The following is a 17,791-nucleotide window of genomic DNA, read 5'->3' on the forward strand; positions in this document are numbered from 1 at the left end:
TGAGATAAATACACAATTTATTAACCATGATTAGACAAGCGGCAGACAAGCCGAAAACTTTGAATAGTAAGAATTGAGAAGCAATGCAATGTTTTCAGATAGCAGGGACTTTTTCAGCAACACTGGTGCTGCCAATTTCACCTGCTTCTGAACTGCCCCAATGTCGAAAGTGCATCACAGCACAACACATAGTAGCTGCTGCTCAGCACAGGCGCCTTACTCTCTGCCCATTATTGCAAGGCATTTAGAGTGCTGCAACAGGCGTCGCTCACGTTCTCACAAAATTGTAGGGCAAGTTGGTGGTTTAACACCAAACAAGGCAGATCAGGCAGAAAGTGACATATCATTGCTTGGCGGTGTGGCCTGTTGTCGTGTTGCATGAGGGACCAAGTAAGGGAGCGAACGCAAAACTTAAGAGACTGACAGCGCCCGATTGGTAACGTGTGGTTGTGACAGCAGGTGGGAGCGGAAATTAGGGATGGTAGAACTGTGGGTAGCAATAGTGTAACCGGGGGAAAATAAATCAAGACAGAACTTGAAAGCATATAATGTCAAGAAGTATGGTGAAAACTATCAGTCATACTCAAGTTTTCTCGTATGCCACTGAATCTGCATTTGTGCCATTAATGTTGTGACCATAACATGGCATTCATATGTACGATGCACATGCGCCCAACTGTCTATGTAAAGTGTCCTTTCAGCGGGGAATGCCCTGTCCTTGTTTGTCTCTGTCTTCTGCTTATGCTTGTTCCAGACATGACATGCCATGACTTGTGCTCCGAGTCCCGCCAAGACACCTCCCATATCACACCTCAGCCAACAAGACAACACAAATGCAATGTGAAAGTTTCTGGGAAGAACAACGCAGAATGTGCTGCACTAAATAGGTGTACGCGAAGAAGCGCTAAGCTGAATGGCCATCAACAGCCTAAACATTCAACCTAAGCGTCAGAAGAACAGTTCAAGGCTAGAGCAACACAACGGCGAGCAAATGTCCTGCCTGCTTCTATGTATGTCTCAACACTTGCCTACCAATCCTTTGCCTTTCAAGCATGATGCGTCACAGCCCAGCCTGCACCCAAATTATTTTACACCGGTAAGTTTCGTCAAGATGGCTATCCTATCCTGCCCTGTTTATTATCTTAAGTGGCAGCCACACCTGTTCCACTATTCAGTAAAGTGATTTTCACAAAGTCAGCTTGCAATTCAAGGCTGACTCCGGGCACTTCAATCAGAGAGACCAGCTAGACGTAAAAACAATATAGCAAAGGCATGGAAAATTTTTGACATGGATCATGATTTGCACAGAAACCAGCACACAGATAGTATGCATTAGTGAATACTGGACATGCTAGTCTCTGCAGCACAAACCAATAAGGTCTACTTGATGCCTGTCTACATCAACCGCATAATTCAAGCAGGTGTGCTTATTAGGACATGTTGTGAATTTCAAGTAAATAAAAGTTTCACTGCACACCCGCAGCTACATGCACGCCTACCTCCAACATATGTGCCTGCGCAAGATCGCTGTAGATTCTACACCGGCAGTCCTATTGGCTAGTCGCAGCATCTCGTTGGCTTGCAGCCATCTCAGAGCCGGATTCCTGCTTGCTTGCTATCGTCCATCGCCACCACGCAACCTTCATGCGGTCCCAGACATTCTCGAAGGAGTCGAAAGCGGGTCGAACATCAAGGAGTGCAAAGCGGCTCGATTCCGAGTTCACTGGCCCACCGTCATAGTAGTCAATGACGTAGCGGACTTCTTTGCCACATCGGTCAACAATCCAGTCGTGCCTGTCAAATGGAAGTTCGTACCTGCAGAATGGAAAGGACGCATTAATGAAGTTCGACAAATAAAGACTTAAGAGCTGGTCACCCACAATATCAACTAAGCCTCGGCAGGCAAAACTGCAGTTCATAAGTCGCATGTGGCTCCAGACAATAGCTAGGCCTAACTATGTCTAACTTCTTAGCAATGAGTAGAGACGGTGCAAAATTAAGCTAGGTCTAAGTAGTGTTCAGCAGCTGTACTTTGTAAAAACAGCTGCCAGTATCGCTAAATATAATTTTTTTTAACTTCCACTGCAGGTTTTAACCGCTCCCTCTTGCCGTGCTGCATGGTGCAGAAAGGGCTGTACGAAAAAGGGAAAGGAAATGCGTTTCGATGCAGACAGAAAGAAAGCAAGATAACCATCCAGTGCGGCAAAGACATATACAGGGTCATCCACTTTCAGGGGAAATGCGTCATCAATATCCAAATCGGCATAACTTCAACATTTCTTCTACTTCACAGAGGAAATGTGCCTGATATAATGCGCAATGATGATGTCGACAAATGAAAGAATATTTTTTCTGAATTTGTTGCTAAACATGAGCTCCTATGGGCTCTTGAATACTAACAAGGTTCTTACCCTGAAAGTAGCCGGCCCTGTAAATATGTATGTATGCACAGTCGAACCACAAAAGTTTACGGACCATGGGATCTCTGAACACTATAATTTCCGAGCAGCTTCTAACAACAACCAGTAAAACCGTATGTGAAAATGTTGTTCGCATATGCTAGCAGAGGCTACAGATGTGATAAACAGGCTGCACCATGAGGCTGGGCGATATTAAGCTTTTTTGCAGATCCAGCGGTGCATAAACTTTCGTGGTTGACTGTATGTACATATGTATTAACATTGATATGTATTGCATCAACAGAGTGAATGCCAGAATACCTATGTCACAAAGTCAAGGTCCCACTTCGCGACCCCGCAAGACGCGCTAACGCGAAACACTCCTGTGACCTCGACAAGCAGAAAAGTTTTAGAACAAACAAAAAAAAAATGTCTCGTCAAATTTTCTGTGCTATTGGCATTGTAAAACATGTTGAACTTGAATTTTTGCAACAGCACTATGAAAATTTTCAATTTTGCTATAAAGGACCCTTTCTTTACGCTAGATGGGTCAACATCTAGTTGTATCAAAGTTTTGTACAAACCACACAACTCTTAAAACTATTCGCTTTGACTCCATTACTACTTCACTTCCAGCATTCCTTTGACCAAACAAGCCTACACTATATAGATGTCCTTGATTCCACCAAATCTGCTTTTCGATTACACTTTTCAACTACACCAAGATTTTTGACCACTATGGGTAACAAACAACTATCATAAACCATTTTCATCCCATAGTAAACCGTCTAAGAATATGCTTAAAGGACACAGTTTTTCCTCCAAAACGGTTGCTGCGATTCCTAGTAGGCAATGATATGAAATAACATTATGCCAAGATAAAATACCATACCAATTCTAACACATTTAACATTAAAAGCTGTCGATAAAAGCAGTAAGCAGGCCTGTTACCAGAGTCGATTTCTTTTTCTTCTGCACAACTCTCAAGTAAGCCCTGCATGATCAATCAGGAAATGCCTTTTCCAACGTTTGATGGATGCCAGAATTACTGCAGCTGAAAGCTCTACCGTTCGGTACCAATGCACAAGACATATATTTTCTTGGTGTTGACCAACTCGCACAGAAGTGATAAACAGCTAAAATGGGTGGCAGTTTTGCCCGATGGCAAAGCGTAGAAAGCGATAGCAAAGTTAAACATTGCACTGAAGCTCCTTACACCGTGTTCCAACGACATGCGGAGTCAACGTGACACTATGCAGCAGCCCAGACAGCTTCTGCTGCGCGGCAGGAACGCGTCCTCGCAGATACCAGGCTTGTCACAATGCTGCTGTTACAATGAATGTTGGCAGCTACGTTACAGGCATCACATCTCCGTGGCACACCAGATGAGACCAACAAAGAACCGTCAGTGTTTGTCCGTGCTCACTGAAAGGACTAGATATATTTAGCTTGATGTCTGCCATCTGCTCAGACCAATGTGCGCACCACAGTGTCGTTTGCACACAGTTGCACAGCAGGAACCCCGAACCGTGTGCACACAATGCTCAAGACAGCAGCGGAAGCCATAACTTTGCCCTAGCTCCAACAGAAACAATCGAGCAAAGCACGACAGTGCATCCGCATGGCTTCATCCCTTTTGGAGTCATGCACTTTGCATTTCTAGAGGCCTTCTAAACCTCCAAGCGCTGACCTAGTGCACCGTCGATGCTAGGACAGCACGGCAGTGGCGTCAACAATGCGACCTCTATTGCATTAGTCCCTACTGTCGCTTTCACAATAAAAAGAAGCTGCACATGTTTGTTGTCCTCCAGCACAATCAACAACGGAGGTGCACTCACCCAAGCCAGCTACGTATTCGAGCCCGAGGTGAGTAGTCAGTGGCCTTGCCTCCAAACCTCTTGAGTCGGGGTGTGCAACACTCCCTGCAATCGAAGATAGGCACAGTGCAGTACATGTATGCATTTAATGCAAAAAATGTGCCATGCGCATTCTAGCTGCTAGTGAAGCCAAACTTCTAAACAAATAGGGGCATGAGTTAGACACCGATTGCCCCGTGCCAAATATATAAGTGCGAAGTGTTTTTTCGATGTGTTTCTGAATTACATTAAATTTTAATACTTCTGGAGAGAATCTTCAACAAGAAATATAAGCACAAGCTACAACACCTACAGTCTTTCTGCTACAAGATTTCTGTGGTTACACAAGATGCAAACTGCAACAAGGTAGAAGAGCATGAACTGGAATAGCATCAGTGATGCTTAGAAAATGGATATACAAGTACATGTGATCAGCTGCATTTACCTAGATATTCTGTGCAACAGCACTCATGCTGTGACCATAACATTTAGTGAATCCAACCTCACTAAAGGCAAGTGCTAGCGATAGAGGGATTGATGCACCACACCTGTAACATTCTGGTGACTAGAGCAGAGGTCTGCACACTTTCACAATAGACTAGATCTGAAAATTATAAGGCTAAACAAACAGACGAATAGATTACACTATGCTAATAATATGTGGGGTTTATTGGTGCAAGGGCCAGGGATGGCCAAAGAGCTGCACAATGTGCGCCTTGAGGCAAGTATTATAGAGACCGGGTGCGGATGGGTTTGGAAGGGCGGCACCTTTATGTGGCGGTGGCGTGAATGTAATGGCATGTCATGGCAGGGTAGGGTGCAGCAGCTGCAGCCACGAGCTGTAATGGATGATTGTGTTTCGTCGCCTCTTCTGTTACACATTGCGCCATGGAACCAAGTCTGAACACACACACACCAAGTCTCACCAGCTGGAAAGGCAGAAAGCTTGGGTACATGTGGTCTGCAGATGATGCTACATACATTTCAAACGCTGCTCTGCTTTTGTTTAGTTGTTGTAACATCAATAAAGGAGCCATTCTTTTGCAAAGAGCTCCAGGTTCTAAGTAAATTATGCGTCTTAGCCTTCACAGATGTGACACTTCTGGAGCATGGGCACCGAAGGCAAACACACGGATTTGTAGTCATCATCTTGCCACTTATGAGCAACTCGGTCTTTCTGCTTCGGGGCATATTTTATGTCATGGCACTTCCCAGGTCTAGCTGTGGCTGCTACACGACTCTGTGTGTTCTGCTTCAACGGTGAACGCCAACGCAGCAGATCATTCAAATTCGCTTCCAAAGCAGGCCTTACACGCGCACCATACGCTACAGACGGTTCTCGTCACCTCAAGCTGCGTGAAATAGACCAAGACTGAAGACTGGACTAGTAGCTAAGACATTAAAAGTGATGAAGCATGGCGGTGAGCTTTGTTTGTGGGGGCTCATTTGCAGAACAACTCGCACTAATTTTTCCTTTTACACTACCCGATGTGACCTGCTTCATGCCAGCAACAACCTTTCTCAGGAGCAGACACACAAAAATGTATTTGCCAGTTTGTAAGGCATTGAGAAACGCAGTGCAATATCATTGGATGCACCATGCGTGCACTTCTCGCCTTTGCTTCGTTGTCTGCGTCACATGCCATGGCTCTTACTGGTGCCATTTGTTAAGCTATTCACCATACTGCTGCTGGCGCCTTACGATGGCCACCTGGTGCCTATACAACAAATATGCAAATTATAAGAAACTGGCCATCTTCAGAAATGCTTTCTCTTATCACCTAGACACCCCTGCTGATGCAGGGGTGTCTGGACGCATGAAAATAATGAATGCATATGCTCACTGATACAACCATCAAGTTGTACTGATGCTTAGCGGTTAACAAAGAAGCTTGAGAAGAAGCTAAGGACTGCTGAACGAGCGATGGAATGGAAAACAATGGCTGAGACAGGAAGACAGTGGTGTAGGTTAAAGAGCAAACGGGGGTATCCGACAAGCTAGCTGACATCAAGAGGAAGAAATGTAGAGTTGGCCAGACCACATAATGCTTGGTGCCGGTAAGAGTTACAAAATGGGTACAGAGAGAAGCTCAGCCAACTGCAGTGAAGGATAAGGTAGTGCGATCAAATCACGAAATATGTAGGTACAGAATAGAATCAGCTGGGGTAGCTGCCAAATGGAGAACACTGGCGAGGCCTTTGTCTGGCAATGGAAATCAATGATGTTAACTTATGGAGCACCACTAGATGATCTTGTCGTAACCACATGTAAAAACTGGTGCCCGCTCATCTGCTCGCTTTCGTTTAGCTAAGCGCATGAATGGAAAGGCATGGCCCCTACTACATTTGTGTTTCTTCAAAAATAAATTCAGGCCCAATCAATCTCACGATGAATGTTGCTGTTAAACCAATCAGCATTGAAGCCCTGTAGTGACATACCGCATTGCCAAATCTATCCCTTCCGTATAGCCGACTTATATTCCATTTTCTGCTACCAACACCTTCTTGACTACTCTGCAGCTCAACTTTTTTTGCTCAATACACGCTCTGGTCCTATCATGTTCATGTCACTTCTTTCTCGACACTTGTCAGTTTCTGATGGCAACTTTTTCAAATTTCTGTAGCTGAATTTTTCAATTTTGTGTTGCCGACTTCTTCCCTTCCTGCCTCTTGTTCTCCTTGATTGATTGATTGATTGAAAACTTTATTATTCCACTGAGCTGGGATGCCCGCCTCTTAAGCTACATGCAGGTAGGAGGGGGAGGACGAAGCAGTCCTCGTGCGTTGAGGACGATGAGTCTTAACGGCCTCAACGGCCAGGCGGATTGCTCCACGCTGGTCGTCTTCAGCCCCGCTCTGGAGCAAATCCTCCCAGGCTTTCTCTACTGTCAATGTTTTCCTTGGCCCCTGGAGAGCCAGCACACTCCCATGTTACATGGTCTAGCGTACCTTTCTCCTTACAAATTTTTCAGAGGACGTCGTTATCGTCCCTCGTCTGAGTTAAGTAGATCCAATATTGTGATGCGTAATTGTTTCCCTGGAGGTGCCGCCAAATGCGAGGGTCCACTAGAAAGAGAGACCGATGCAGAGGCAGAAAGATTCTTCTTTCAGCTTTGTAATCATCTACAATTTCCCTGTACGGTACGTGCTGATGTTACCTTTGATCCCTGGAACTGGCTGTTCTATCTGAACACCTACCCAGGGGCATGTACCCGTTCTGGAGGACTGGTTAAGAATGTTCGCATACGTAGTGCTACACGCCCAGTTACACACACCCAATGGCCCAAGCTGTCTATTCTGAAACTATTCTAAAATTATTCAGTTCGATTTGTTTCTGGCACTATTCTCATTCGTATTCGGTCTCAAAAATTACTATTCACATACCCCTACTGAAATGAAAAGACAATCGGCGAGTTTACCTTGGCAAGAATTCTCATGTGTTAAACATTCCATATCACTGACAAAGAACCAAAATTATGAAATTGCTGAGTAACTGCTCTTTGCAGTGGTTGAGTGGTGACAAGGCACAGTTCTGTCTAATGATGGCTAAGTTTTGAGAGGAGTCTTAAAATGCTGGAATTCAGAGATCTTTATTATTTTTTGCACTTCTGTTAAACGAGCTACAAAAATAAAAACCAGCTGCCATGCCTCGCATACCAGTACTACCTCATAAAAGAACTTCATACAGTAAACCCTCGTTAGCTCAAACTCTGAATCTCCAAATATCAATCAAGTCGCACATTTTTTGTCTGGCCTCTGTGTCAACTCCATGTATTTTTCCCCTCTTATCTTGAAGTGCTTTTGCGCCACACTCTGGATATCTCGAAATTTTATCTGCAAATATGTCAGGAAAGAGTCATAACCCAAAGGTTTCTATACTTCGTGGGCAGCTTCGATATTGCCAAAAAGCGACATAACGGCAAGTATTTAGCAAATTCCACTTCATTCTATGCCACTCTTATCATCCACCATTCATGTTCCGCAGCAATCTCGTTCAGGATGCAGGTGGAGTACTGTTATGACTCCTGAAGAAATATGATAAGTGTGAGAAGCTACATGTAACCTCTGCAATATGCACACCCACGTGTGCACAGAGCATGGTCAGTTTGCTTATTAGCCATGCTCTGCTTTTCTGTTTGTGGATACGCGTGCTACGCCATGTAAGTTGACACTCGACTGTAGATTTACTTTGCTTGGCTGTAATTTAGTGTTTGCTTGGCTTTGTGCAGGGATCACTGTTGCCCGTAGACACCGCACATGTCGGATTCCGAGTCATACGACATATTGCAAAAGTTATCTACTAAAAATACTGCTTCTGATATATTGAGCTTGTGCAAAAATTTAGTGGCTGCCGGCGCCTACTTCAAAAGGCTCTGTGTGGTCTATGCATGGCCAAGGGCTTACATTTTTGTGAATTCATTTATCCCTAAATGCCACTTATGAAATTTGCCATGCTTTTTACGCATTTGATGTAACAGTGTTTAACTCTACTTCTGTTGTAGCTTAAGTGATAGAATGAAAAAAATATTCCACAAGCGAACGCACACAGTGACTGCTAATCGTGGTGGAAAGCTGACATTGCAATGTTTCTGAGAGTGGTGAAAGATGAAATAGCAGGTATACATGTATGTATGTATATATATATATATATATATATATATATATATATATATATATATATATATATACAGTGAAGTAGACGCGCGTATGAAGCGGTTTATTGACGTTTCGGCCGGGGTCCGGCCTTCATCAGATTCTGATGAAGGCCGGACCCCGACCGAAACGTCAATAAACCGCTTCATACGCGCGTCTACTTCACTGTGAATATTTACCCGGACCCAGAACTGCTTTTGTTCTGGTGTGTATATATATATATATAAGTCAACGACTGAATTTTCGGACGCCCAAATTTTCGGACATGCCTGATATTTCGGACGTCTTCGCGGCACCGTCACGAACCCCATAGAATCAATGTATAAGGACATCTGAAGTTTCGGACGCTCGAACCCCCCGCCGTCCAATTTTCCGGACTTTTTGACGGACGGAAGGACTTTTGGCTCCTCGCACAGCGCCCTTGTGAAGGAAATCGACTTGCAGCCGAAGCATATCACCGCTCTGAACCACAACTAGCCGAATCTAGCCGTCACACACTGATTTGGTCTGGCCACGCTGGCTATGTTCATCGCCGCACTTCCGCCTTTGGCAGAGTTTCCGGAGCGGCGCCATTTTGTTTGTTTGTTTGCACAGGCCACGTTTTGGCTAGCGTGGTGTGTGGTTGTGCTGTTGTGTCAAATATGCTCTGCGACGCTAGGCCTAGGTGCTTCGACGCTCGTCAGCGAACTCCACTGTTCGCAACTTGAGGATTTCGCTCGTCTTCGATGGCGGCCACTCCGTCTTCGTCGTCCTCGCCGATGGCATCGAAGCGCGGAAAGCAGTAGTACCGTCGGACGACGTGATCAACGACCTCCGCTCTGCTGGGGTTTCCATACCCACGGAAATAACTTTTTAACAGTTTGTTGACGCTGACAATGAGCTCAACTTCTCCGCAGAACTCACTGACGAGGGAATAGTCCGTCAGGTTGTGGGGGATTCAGAAGACTCCGATGTTGAAAATGAGGAGCCAGTGCCTGCGCCGCCTACAAGCGCCGAGTTGACGCGAGCACTGTTGACTCTTATCGGTGTACAGTGCTGATATGACCCTTGCTCAGATCGAGGCGAATATGATCGCATGCAACCAGAACGCCGTCAAAACAACAATCAACAAGTTCTTCAAGCCACTGCAGCAATAACACCAGCTGCTCGACGATGCACATGTACATAATAAACCGGCTGCATACATAGTTTTGCATACAGCAAGTCGTCTGCATACAGAGTTTTTGAACGCCTCTTTTTATAGCCACTTCACTGATGCTGTGGCAGGGTTTCGGAAGCCTGTTACTTCACCCTTTACCTCTAGATCTGAGAAAAAAAGAAAAAGGGTGCGTTTTTTTGCATGCATTCATTTTTTCGGACTGCCTGAATTTTCGGACGTTTTTACGTTCCCTAGAGGGTCCGAAAAATTGGTCGTTGACATATATATATATATATATATATATATATATATATATATATATATATATATATATATATATATATATCTTTAAAGGTCTTCATCATGCTTCAAGCGTTCATATTCAATCACTGGACAAACAAACATTCACAATTATAGCCACAAGGCTTCCCACTGTTCCATGATCGCACATAAATGCACACCCCATTCTGTCAGTTTCTGTTTACAACCGGAGACCTTCCCCAAGCACTTCTCTTTTCCTCTTTCTTTCTTAATTAAAAAAGTCTGCCCTGCAGCTTAAGAAGATATTTAAAGAAAAGCATGGAGGCCTTCCTTGTGCAGAAACTACATTAGTGGCTTAGTGAACTTACCACCTATGAGCCAAAGCCTAAAACTGTCTGTTTGATCCATTCGTACTTTGGCAACTCTTAGTACAGACGACTCCAGTTAATTCAAATCTTGCAGGACTGCAAGATTTTGTCAAACTGTTCGAAAGGACGAATTAACAGACAGCAGCAAAATGAATTATTTATATATATATTTTTTATTGTTTGAAGTAGTCTGTAATGTCATTTTGTGTCTTGAAGTGAGATTCAATCCGCACGAGGTGAAGGGTACTGACATGTTTAAACATTGGCTCGGCGTGACATGACACCAAACAAGTAGCAATGAATTGCTTTGCAGGCACAAGGAGCATCGCCCACAAGATAAATTTATATCAAATAGCTTCATGCCTAGGGAAGCAGTAACATTGTCTGCTGAATTTCTGGTGTTTTCAAGCTTGCAGTAACCGCTGCCCACCTCAAGGGGTGGCAGCACAGGTCAGTTGGGATCGAATTAAACAAAGCAGCATGCTTTCGAGCTCGAAATGAAAGAGTTTTCCTTCCATAGCAATCTATGGTTTTTCAAAATGACTTTTCAGTGCCTTCCAATTAGCCGAGGTCGAATTAACGGGAGTCAACTGTGTCCTTTCTCAAATGGCCCTCTTCCCTGGGCAGAGCCACAACAGGTGGCAAATATCCGCTCTAGAACCTGGAACAGAACACTTCAGGACCGCTCATGTGGTCTTCCGAGTTTTGGGCCCCAGACCCTCGTGACAGAAGGAGCATGACACACCCCTCAAAGTCTATAGAGAAAGACTTTTCCTACCCTAGCTAGTTTACGAGGATGGAAGCAGACACACACATAGATGAACCCCTTTTGTGCCATGCTGAATTCGGAGAAAAATGGTCAAGTTTTTTAAAATGCAGAATCCTTTCTGAAATACTACGTAGCCAGTATTTTAAGCATTTGTTTATGCATCATATTAACGTTTTACTGAAAAGGTGAGACTTAACAGGGCTATACAAAATAACAAAAAAACATATCAAAGGCACTGTTGAAGAGAAAAGGAAAATTGCAAGAAAATTAAAAGTCTTGCTGATGAGCTGAGCTCACCTATGGCTTGGAATTTTGGACCACGTAAAAAGCCTATTAGGATACTAGTGCAGATATAGAAGAGCCCCCGTGCAAAATTTTAAGCTTGAAATATGAGTAGAAGTTCCATGAAGAGCTCACAAAAATAGCCGTCCTTGATACAGAAACTGAAAGGGAAAGAAATTATGCAGATTCCACGCACTGTGGGAATTGAGGCAAGCGAAGTTCTCTGTACTGTTTACATTGATTGACAATATTTTGCACTGATGATGACAACATACGAAAGTCGTGAGGTGGCGTTAAATGTCACCTTGCAAACAACACTTGCGTTAGTTTACGTAGTGCACAGAACACACAGCGAGATCCAGTTGATCAAGGCATTGTTGCACGCCACTGTTGGTAGCCTGCGAGAATGATAGCACTGTCATTGCCTTGTATGGCACAATGCACGATGGCTGAAGTTTCTGTTTGCTTGCGTGTAGTCTTGACACTGCGGTGCTTTAATGTAGCTTTGCGTCTGCGCCCTGCGTCAGTTGTCCACATGGACAAATTTGCACTGTGTTTATTTTTCAGAAACAGCAACTACATGTCATGCCGTACCTCTAATTCAAAATTTTCCAGTTTGTTCGCAACTTCAACCATGCTTTCTGATGGTGCCTTTCCCCTTTCTCTTGGGATGCTCCCATGTGTACAAGCTGCCACGAAAGAATGGAGGCAACATTGTTATTTACCCGTTTTATGATGCCATTGCTTTTACCCATTCTCTGTGTCCTCTCTCTATTTCCTCTCTACCGTGCTATCTTTTCTCAGGGCTGTTGCTCATGAGTACAAACCTAAATGCTGTAGCTTCTGCAATGCTTTTGTAGGGGGCTCTCGCATAATTACAGCCACCTAGAGGGCATCAAGGCGACGAGGGAGCTTTCATTGAAAAAGTTTCAAAAACCCCTCTCCCTCACCGTGGCCAAGTACAATATGCACATTCTCAACCACCCCAAACACGGTGTGCCCGGCAGCAGCAGCAGCAGTGGAAAAGTCGCACGAAGAAAGAAACAATGCTTCATTTTAAAAGAAATGCTGTCATTACAGCTTGCCGAAAGCAATGCATGGCCTAGAACATGCGACTCCCCATCCTGACTTCCGTGATTAGGTGGCGGCCCTGGCTGCCCTTAGTGAATTGAAAAAATCTCGGAGGGTGGGCTAGGACTTACGTCATAGCCACTAAACAAGCTGATGCACACGCCATCAGCAAAGGTGCTGCTTAGAGGCTGCTAATAAGAAAATTACACAATTGGCAGCCCTGTCGCTTTGCTAAAATTGCTTCAGAGGTTGTACATACTACTCATTCTTAACCACTTTCACAAAATTGAAGTTTTGCTCCAGGCATCCTCTAACAGCTACATGTGTCCGAGCACTCACTTTGCGTGAAGTGCCTCCCACTTGAGGACTTCCTCCCAGGCGTGGTCGTTGTTGGCGTTGTGGATGCGGATGATGTGCGCCATGTCCTCGGGTTTCAGGTCAGCCTCGCGCCACCTCCAGCCCTTGCGCAGCATGGCGTTCCAGAACATCTGCTGCGACGGGTACTCCCATGTCTCGCCCTCCGCCGCACCAGCCTTGGGGATGCGCGACCGCTGTCGCTCAGTTGGCAGCGGGAATGGCTGGTCCGCCGCTGGCTGCTGGTTTGGGCTTGGCATCTGTAAACAGAAAAACAAAGGGGAAAAGACAGTTAATTTTCTTCTTCTTGCAGTACACATGTTGGAATCTGTGTGAAGTGAAGCTATTGTGAATGGGTTAATTAAATGCTATAAAATTATGTCCAATGCATGCAAGTATTCATAATGTATGCCATCTTATGAAATGTGCAAGCTTATATAATATGCTTATGTGCCATACAGACAATGACTCTAGCTCTTTAAGAGGTGTGGGCAAGTCTTACTACGTTACATATGTTTTTTTTTTTTTCAATTAGTGCCAATGATGAGTCTGTCTGATCTATGTATTTAGGCACCAATATATCATTGTTACTTCCACCGAGCTACCTCTGAAAATTTCCAGTTGCTTCTCACATTTATGGCGGGCTTGCTGGCATTCTTGCAGTTTTGTTCGAAATCATAGCACGGCAATTTCATAGATGTTTTTGCCTTTGTAAAGTCTTTTTCGTGATATTGAAGTTGCAGGTAGGCCACAATCATATGTTCACTTAGATGCTTCTCATTAGAGACAAGAGCAATATAAAAGCTTTCAGCATTAATGGTTAGCACTAGTTAATGCTGTAATCACTGTGGCAACTAGTCTTTTGCAAGGTTTTCCTCAATTTTCCAAAGAATTCCAGCCGCCTCAAGGAAAATCCGTGTACTCAAGATAAAGTAGAGCCGATCAGAAATATTATCACAGCAAAGCATCCATGAAAAAGTAAAATTTTTTTGCAGTGTTGCTTAATAGTAGCTTGAAGTATAGAAGAACAAGGTGGGGTGATTTTGTGAGAAAGTAAACACTGCATCTTGTGGTTCAAGGGCGGATGCATGGGATGTGAAAAAATTTCGCTATTTTTCAAATTCTGTACTCTAAAAACTTTTGTGCTTGAAAGTAGAAAAAATATTTCTAACTCAAACAAAGTGGACTTTGCAATAGAATGTTCAGATGAAATATTGCACATGTTTTGAACTGTTTTCTAAGAAACTGTGTCTGTTAGTGAAGCATGCTTTAAACGGGCTGTCCACTCATCGACTCAAATTCACTTGATCATCCTGGCTGCAGGTCAGCTGAAATTTAACATATTGCTGTTGTGATGACTGTGAAAGACCAAACACTGACAAAAATATTAATTAAGAATAAAATTCCTTATTCGGCTAACTTGTGTGCAGGAAGACAAGTGACGTTCAAATCACAGCGGCAGCAGTGAGCAATGTTAACGGTTGTTGAATATCAAACTCACAGGTCAAGTCCATCCAATATTTATGTATGCCTCACCATACATACCAGAGTAAATGCTTGTGTTCACATATGTTTGAGAACATACAACACTGTTCATGTTGCACATGCAAGTCGCTTTTGCTACACAGTTGGCAAGAACATTAAAGAATACAATAGGTGTGTCTTGCACGGTGCAATGACTTGCTAACTAGTTTTTCTCGCTTTGCATTGGGGTGATTCACCAGTTTATATGGCTACTGTTGTGTTTGTATGCCTACTTTGTAATACAGTGATCATCACGTAAGATTTGGTAGTAACTTTCCATGAGCACTTTTTTCTGGTTTTAGTTCTCATTTTAGTTCTAATTTTAATTTTTTTTTTGCGTTGACTGTTTTGACATTATGTGCCATTGTGTTGTACAAATAGTGCTTTTGTTACGCTGATGCCTTTTTCTCTTCCCCCCCCCTTTCAAGTACCGCTTGTTTTTATGTTCGTGTAACCATTGTTCTTACCCAGTGCCTTACTGAAGGCTTGTAAAGTATTCAAAAATAAATATATAAATAAATAATATGGTGAGAAATGGTGACAGGTAAAGAGAAAGCCAACGTATGTGCGACAATAATCAGGCAAAGAATCGTAACAATTAAATAAAGGTAAGAGAGGTGGCTTTGAAAATGCACAAAGGCAGCAAATGGACTAATCAGAAAGGTTTCTACCAACCATGTTGGCTGGGTTGATGTCTTCGCCGGAGGCTGCTGCATTCATTGGGCACTCGCTACGGTAAGGCTGCTGCTGCGGCTTGTCCTTTGCAGACTGGCCTGTGATCTCGTCGCAGAGACCGTGCATGGGGCATTCAGACGGCGGTGACTGCTGGTGCTGCTCAGGTGATTCAGAGCGAGTATGGACGGTCACCGACCCTAGAGTCCCGGTTACTTCCCTCGGGTGCGATGCAGTCAGGCCCATTGTTGCAAACCTGACAAGTTGCAAGCCAAATAAATCAATAACGACGGGGGAGAGCTCGTCAAAGGGCCAAGTGTCCTTCTTTCTCTCTCTCCTTTGTCATTTCTTTACTTTTATCAAAAAACTTCTTTCATCAGCACTTCGAGGGCCAAAAAACTACACATATCAGACGATGCTCACTATATAATCATGTTTGTGATATGCTATAACGGGGCTAAACAAAGAATGTTTTGAGCGTCATCGTCATCATCACCATCATCAGCCTATTTTTGGTTCACTGCAGGATGAAGGCCTCTCCCTGCGATCTCCAATTACCTCTGTCCTGCACCAACCAATTCCAACTTGTGCCAGCGAATTTCTTAATTTCATCACCCCACCTAGTCTTCTATCATCCTAGACTGTGCTTCCCTTCTCTTGGCACCCATTCTGTAACCATAATGGTCCACCGGTTATCTAACCTACACATTACATGGCCTGCCCAGCTCCATTTTTTGCTCTCGATGTCAATAAGAATATTGGCTATCCCCGTTTTCTCTCTGATCCACACTGCTTTGTTCCTGTCTCTTATCGTTACACCTATCGTTCTTCGTTCCATCACACTTTGTACAGTCCTTAACTTGTTCTCAAGCTTCTTTGTCAATCTCCAAGTGTCTGCCCTATATGTTAGAACAGGTAGAATGTATTGATTGTATACCTTTCTTTTCAGTGATAATGGTAAGCTTCCAGTAAGGATCTGACAATGTCTGCCATCTGCATTCCAGCCATACGCACTCCAACCCATTTTTATTCTTCTGTAAATTTCCTTCTCATGATCAGGGTCCCCTGTGAGTAACTGACCTAGGTAAACATACCCCTTCACAGTCTCTAGAGGCTGACTGGCAATCCTGAACTCTCGTTCCCTTTCCAGGCTATTGATTGTTATCTTTGTGTTCTGCTACTTTAATCTTCAACCCTACTATTATATTGTCTCTGTTAAGGTCCTCAAATCATTTGTTGATCTGGGGAGAAGCATAGATGTTTAGAAATGTTTGAACTGTCAATATATGAAATCGAGTTTGAAGAGAAGGCAGGTGAGTTTCATGATATAAAATATTATTGGATACAAATTTTGGAAGGCCGAGACACAGACGTAGCGATTCACGTTCTAAAAGAACCAGAGGACGTAACTTATACGTAGGACCTCCTGAAAATAACACGCATCCAAACTCTAGAATGGGGCGGGCATACATACAATAAATCATCAGCAAGGTCTCCCTGCGCATTCCAAAACGACTGCTGCAGACTCTTCGTAATAAAGCAACACCGCATGCTCCTTTAGATGCGATGTATTCTATGTGTGTCTGTCAATTAAGCTTTTCGGTGTAAATCATTCACAGATATTTTAAAGAATGTACCTGCGGAATGTACCTCTGGAAGTTGTTGTTGTCCTTAGTGGCCGTGGCACATACCCACAGTGGGGGATTGGCCAAGAATCGGGCGGTTTAATTAGGTGCCTAAAAATAATAATGATAACAAGGGAGTTAACAATTTGGGCGTGTGAGTTTAAAAGTAAACGGTTTGTGTTTGGAGAAAAAAGGAAATAATCAGATGAAAACCGGGTATAAGATAATAATAATAATAACAATAATAATTAATAAAAGATAAGAAATAAAAAAAGCTATGGTTGGGAGGGAGAACGATCAATCTAACATGGAAATCGATTGGTTTCAATGAGGTAATTTTGGATCGCCAAGCAAACATTTCTGTTGCTGAACCCAACAATGGAGGCTCCAAAAGATAGGATCACAGGCACTGATAAAGTTAGACCAATAGAGCGAAGCGGGATTTCGAGTAGTTGTTTTCTTATAATAGAAAAACGTCTGCAAGACAACAAGAAATGGTCTATTGTCTCCGCTTCGCCACAGAATGAGCATAATGGTGAGGGGACCAGACCAGACCTGTGGAGGTAGAAGTTCAATGCAGGTATACGGCAGTGCAGCTTCGTGATGGACACTTCAATTTTCCGTGTTCGGCAAAAATCTCTGTTCCAAGGATGCACGAGATGTCCGTAATCTACAGAGTTAGTAATTGCGGAGCCTGATACTGACTGTATAATGATACTCCTGCGAAATCTAGCTGCAGTAACATATGCAGTCAAAGGGCAGCAAGGAAGAATCGGGCCACTTATCGATGCCTTGGCTAGACAGTCTGCAATTTCATGA

General features: G+C 43.7%; 1 protein-coding gene across 3 annotated transcripts in view; it reads right to left on the reverse strand.

Moving 5' to 3' along the window:
- The window catches only part of Cchl (Cytochrome c heme lyase), a 48,142-nt gene continuing 30,351 nt past the window's right edge, over positions 1–17,791 (reverse strand). For 2 of the 3 annotated variants that reach the window (XM_065453815.2, XM_065453813.1), the window contains exons 2-5: positions 15,351–15,603; positions 13,137–13,411; positions 4,238–4,321; positions 1–1,815 (exon numbers count right to left, since the gene is read on the reverse strand). In XM_065453815.2, the coding sequence (XP_065309887.1) occupies positions 1,551–1,815; positions 4,238–4,321; positions 13,137–13,411; positions 15,351–15,593 (867 nt within the window). In that variant the 5' untranslated portion in view covers positions 15,594–15,603 and the 3' untranslated portion in view covers positions 1–1,550. Of the gene's footprint in view, positions 1,816–4,237; positions 4,322–13,136; positions 13,412–15,350; positions 15,604–16,984; positions 17,088–17,791 lie in introns of those variants that run through there. The other variant, XM_065453814.2, reaches the window with a different exon arrangement.

Source organism: Dermacentor albipictus, chromosome 9 (assembly GCF_038994185.2).
Source record: "Dermacentor albipictus isolate Rhodes 1998 colony chromosome 9, USDA_Dalb.pri_finalv2, whole genome shotgun sequence".
In the NCBI taxonomy this organism is placed as follows: Eukaryota; Metazoa; Arthropoda; class Arachnida; order Ixodida; family Ixodidae; genus Dermacentor; species Dermacentor albipictus.